General features: G+C 41.9%; 1 protein-coding gene across 3 annotated transcripts in view; it reads left to right on the top strand.

Annotated features, from left to right (window-relative positions):
* LOC103467091 (mechanistic target of rapamycin kinase) overlaps positions 1 to 4,821 on the top strand; it is a 152,420-nt gene that overhangs the window by 15,170 nt on the left and 132,429 nt on the right. For all 3 annotated transcript variants that reach the window (XM_008413149.2, XM_017305688.1, XM_008413148.2), the window contains exons 12-17: positions 1,234 to 1,443; positions 1,562 to 1,767; positions 2,112 to 2,234; positions 2,399 to 2,482; positions 3,079 to 3,171; positions 3,351 to 3,485. In XM_008413149.2, the coding sequence (XP_008411371.1) occupies positions 1,234 to 1,443; positions 1,562 to 1,767; positions 2,112 to 2,234; positions 2,399 to 2,482; positions 3,079 to 3,171; positions 3,351 to 3,485 (851 nt within the window). The remainder of the gene's footprint in view (positions 1 to 1,233; positions 1,444 to 1,561; positions 1,768 to 2,111; positions 2,235 to 2,398; positions 2,483 to 3,078; positions 3,172 to 3,350; positions 3,486 to 4,821) is intronic.

The following is a 4,821-nucleotide window of genomic DNA, read 5'->3' as shown; positions in this document are numbered from 1 at the left end:
CAAGATACTGCGCAGAACCCTCAAGCTCCCAGGCCTCTGGTAGAGGACCCGAGCTGATCAGGTTTTTTGCTGCCGATTTCGATACCTATCACCCATGAGGCCGATCTTTGCCGATCACCGGTATCAGCTGCTCGCCTGGATTGGCTGTTAATTTTTTGCTTTAGGTATAAATGCTTCTATATGATCTCACAAAATGGAAAAATTATCTGGCAATAAATTCACCTAATTTAGACATAAACATGCAAAATATTTGCAGGCACAATACAGCAGCTTTTCAGTCAGAAGGACAACTGAAAAACCTGCAGTCAGTAAAATAATGTTTAATAGTAAGGCTCTCAATAACACTGCCTATCTCAAATAATGTCAAGAAAAAATAAATATTCATTCAAAGTCAAATGCAGGTTGCATCAAAATAAACAATTCCGAGTTACTGAATCAAAACGTCCTGAGAGAACAGCCAGCTGATTAATACTGGTTCTTATTGGTTGTTTGTGACTGAGCGGAGTAATTCTGCAGAATGTAGGAGGAGGCAGATCAATTTTTCCCCAGAGATTATGTATCTTATGTTATTACATAGCGAAAGTTTTAATACATATGTAAAATCTTTTTTTTGTTTGTGTTTGTTTAAGTTACCTCCTGCAGCTTTAAGCAGACGTGTTCACTGCGGGTGGAGCAGATGCGAAGCTCTGTCTGTGAAATATTACTACCAGTAGCGTTTGGGGCGGTCCAACAGCAGGAGCGGAGCCCTCCCTGATTTTTACAATAAAGTTGTTAAAATAAACAACCTAAAAATAAATACAATTTGTAAATAATGCATCACATTTTGTTGAATTTTCAACAAACCTGGTGTCAAACCACCAGGGGAAAATCCTAGGGTCTTTCCGGAGGGCTAACTTCTGACAGCGCCATTCAGTGTTTACTGTCTGTCATGGCTCAGAATGATTGACAGGTGTCTAGCCACGCCCTCTCGGTTTGCAGCTCATTGGGGCTACATTTGGTCACAATGTCTGTGTTCATGAGCGCCCCCAGCGATGAGGCACGAGAACTGCCTGCCTCACCTCGAATCTGTTCTCTGCAGTTTCTGATCGCTCCTCAGCACACTAAACACGAAAAGCAATATTTTCAAGGATTTTTCCATAGAATCAACAGTTACCTTATAAAATCAAATAAATCATTACTAATTAGTAATCATTAGTAAGTGTTGCAGTAATTGATTCTGTTCTTTGGGTCCAGGTCACTCCCTGACTCAGTTTGTGCGCCACTGTGCCGATCACTTCTTGAACAGCGAACATAAGGAAATCCGAATGGAGGCAGCCCGAACTTGCTCTCGACTTCTCACGCCGTCCATCCATCTCATCAGCGGCCACGTCGTCAGCCAGACTGCTGTGCAGGTGGTCGCAGATGTGCTCAGCAAGCTGCTGGTGGTTGGCATCACTGATCCAGGTGCGACGAGTGACTTGTAAAACGCATAAACCTTCATTTCTGATGAGCAACCTTCTGTTTGGAAACGTGACACTACGGTAAAAACCCAGGGCTACTTTCTGTTCTGGTTCTCCTGCAGATCCAGACATTCGATACTGTGTTCTTGCGTCTCTTGATGAGCGTTTTGATGCGCACCTGGCCCAGGCCGAGAATCTGCAGGCTCTGTTTGTGGCTTTGAACGACGAAGTGTTTGAAATCAGAGAGCTGGCCATCTGCACTATAGGACGGCTGAGCAGCATGAACCCTGCCTTCGTCATGCCCTTCCTCCGGAAGATGTTGATCCAGGTAAGAGGCGCCCACAGATGGCTTCATGTCAGCCATTCACCTCTTTATCAGGAGTTAGCATCTTTACATATTTACAAATATGATTATAAATAATTATATATTTTTTACTTTAAAAAAAAGGCTATATAGCTTTTCCAATCAAATATAATTCTGCTGCATTTTGTCTCAGAAGTCTTTCTCTGTAGTTTCACACGGACGCCTTTAGAGGGGAGCAAAGCCCATAATATTGCATGCAAAGCAATCAAATTTCCTTTTGTTGAACAGCAGAAGTTTGTTGTTTTACTTCATACCATAACATTTACTTAGAGAAAGCATAATTTATGAGAAGCGTGAATATTTTTCAGATTTTAACCGAACTGGAACACAGTGGTGTTGGCAGGAACAAAGAGCAAAGCGCTCGTATGCTTGGCCACCTGGTCTCCAATGCACCCCGTCTCATACGACCCTATATGGAACCCATTCTCAAGGTAATATTCTGCAAATGTTCAATGTCATTTATGAGTGTAAGACACATTTTTATGTCAGTTTTTCTACACTGTACACTTCCTCTAAATAAGTAAAGGCAAAAATGTTTCAGATGTTTGTGATAAATCTTTCTGGTTTTGAATTTGCTTAAATTTTTTGTTTGCAGGCTCTAATTCTGAAGCTTAAAGATCCAGATCCCAACCCTGGAGTGGTGATCAGTGTCCTCGCTACAATCGGCGAGCTGGCCCAGGTAATAGTATCGGTTCAGTTTCATGCTAAAATCTTTTAGGATGAGTGTTAAACACACACACACACACACACACACACACACACACACACACACACACACACACACACACACACACACACACACACAATCATACATGATGAATATGTCTGCATAGAGTCTGCCAGTATGGAGATGGATAAGGTAAAAATATAAGAAGTGTCMTTCTTACCCCAATCTGTCTAGGTGTTTAAAAGGCTCCCCCAGATGAGTCAGGATAGAATTGTTAGAGGCCAGCTTGTTTTGCAGTGCAGACAGAGTGCAGGAGACATTCAGATATACTGAGTGTTCGCAACTGGCTGTCCTGTTGATGAATCAACGAGCCAGAAACACCAGGCATAAAACAGGGGGAATACAACGTAACAAAGGCTTGGATGGCTGGTTTAAAATAATTTCAGGCTCTAAATAAAGAAACAGRAACTTTTCCCACTTGGTTTTGTTGTTTCATGCAGTTAGATTGCTAAAAAGTCATAAGTTTGTTTAATGTTTTGTAGGATTCTGCTGAGAAAACAGGGATATTTCTAAGATATCTGTGATGTGATGTTCTTGTGATTGTGTAGGTGAGCGGACTGGAGATGAGGAAGTGGATGGATGAGCTGTTCCCAATCATCATGGACATGCTGCAGGACTCGTCCTCATTGGCTAAGCGCCAAGTATGGAGAATCAGCTAATGCACAAACCTTTTGTTGCATTTTAATAATAAACTAAAATTACTTTTAGATGATGCTCCTCTTCTCCAAATGAAATTAGACCTGCAATGTTTCACCTGTATTATTCTCCTGAATTGGCTGTGTTCAGCAGCATTAGCTGTCTGTTTCTGGCTTTCCTCCAGGTGGCGCTGTGGACTCTGGGTCAGCAGGTAGCGAGTACAGGCTACGTGGTGGAACCGTACCGCAAATACCCTTCCCTTCTAGAAGTGCTGCTCAACTTCCTAAAAACGGAGCAAAACCAGGGGATCAGGAGAGAGGTATGCACAGTTGCCTGAAGGGGGCAGTTTGCTCTGTTTGCCTTTCCTTGGGAGTCATACAGGGTGAGCATGATGTGAGTAGATTTAGGAGTATTCTCTGTCGCCGTGTTATGAGTAGATGCAAGGTTTTCCCCAGAAAACTTGCTATGGTTGGGCTCTATTGCAGTCATTCATCTAGCGGCCCGTCGTGTTTTTGAGTTAATAAATGTTGAAAGTTAACAGTAAATGTGAAAATATCACTTGATAATTATGTGTTATTGAAAGATTGGAAAATGTAAGATTAATATCTGAACACCAACTATAAAGTCTTAAAAATGCAAAAAATTTAAAAAGACTTAAATAAATAAGCAAAGCTTAGCCTGGGGGGAGCACAAGTAAAGCCTTGTGGCCCCCCAGGCTTATAATACACTGGCAAAACCCTGAGATGGTTTGGTTCCTCCACAGTGAGTCGTTACATTTCATTAAGGTGTTTCAAAAGCCTACAGTTCAGTTTCAGTTTCTATAAACATTGTTCATTTAGGGCTGGATGATACAGCTGAAAAACTTAACACTGTATAAGGAGATGTGATAGTAAGCCGGTACGGTTGGGTACTGCGTACCACTAAAAGATTCAGCGCTGGTACACAGTACTGGCAAGAGAGAGGAGTGGCTGTCTGGTGTAAAAAATCAGTGGGTGCAGCTCTGAGTGAATCCACTAGTCAGACGTGACTGATTAGTTTTTCTAAAACAGTCTAAAACACTACTTAACCAGTTAATAGATTTTTTTCCTCATTTCATATTTTTTCTGAACTGTTCGTGTCATACTAGAGCAGGTGCTCAATACGTCGATCGCGGAAGGTTTTGAGTCGTTCTCTGCGGTAGGTGACAAACTGAACATCAGAGGTGGGGACTTGAGTCATATGACTTGGACTTGAGTCAGACTCGAGTCATTAAAATCAAAACTTGAGACTTGACTTGAAAAAATGCTCACAGACACGGACTTGACTTTTACTTTCACACCATGGACCTTACCACAGGRTCTGCRTTTCATTGGCTAATGCCCATTTGACGTCACTGCGCAGCTATCACCTGCCTTACCGTCTCACAAACTCATGCTAATGTACATTGTGGACTACCAGACCGACAAAGTTTTTGCGTCAGGACTCGGGGAAAAAAATGGTTCTCCGTCAGTGGGGTATCTGTACAGGCGATGTCAGGATGTCAGTAACTTCTACATTCTGAAGCCTGTCTGTTACAGCTTTACGTTAGCTGAACAGATCAATATGCAATGTGTACCGTATCTGACATATATTAAAGATTTTATTTCACCTGAAAAGGCTTTTTACTAAACTGTAAT

The sequence above is a fragment of the Poecilia reticulata genome, linkage group LG7, assembly GCF_000633615.1.
Source record: "Poecilia reticulata strain Guanapo linkage group LG7, Guppy_female_1.0+MT, whole genome shotgun sequence".
In the NCBI taxonomy this organism is placed as follows: domain Eukaryota; kingdom Metazoa; phylum Chordata; class Actinopteri; order Cyprinodontiformes; family Poeciliidae; genus Poecilia; species Poecilia reticulata.
Note: the sequence above shows the minus strand (reverse complement) of the source record. Positions and strands in the feature narration are given on the sequence as shown.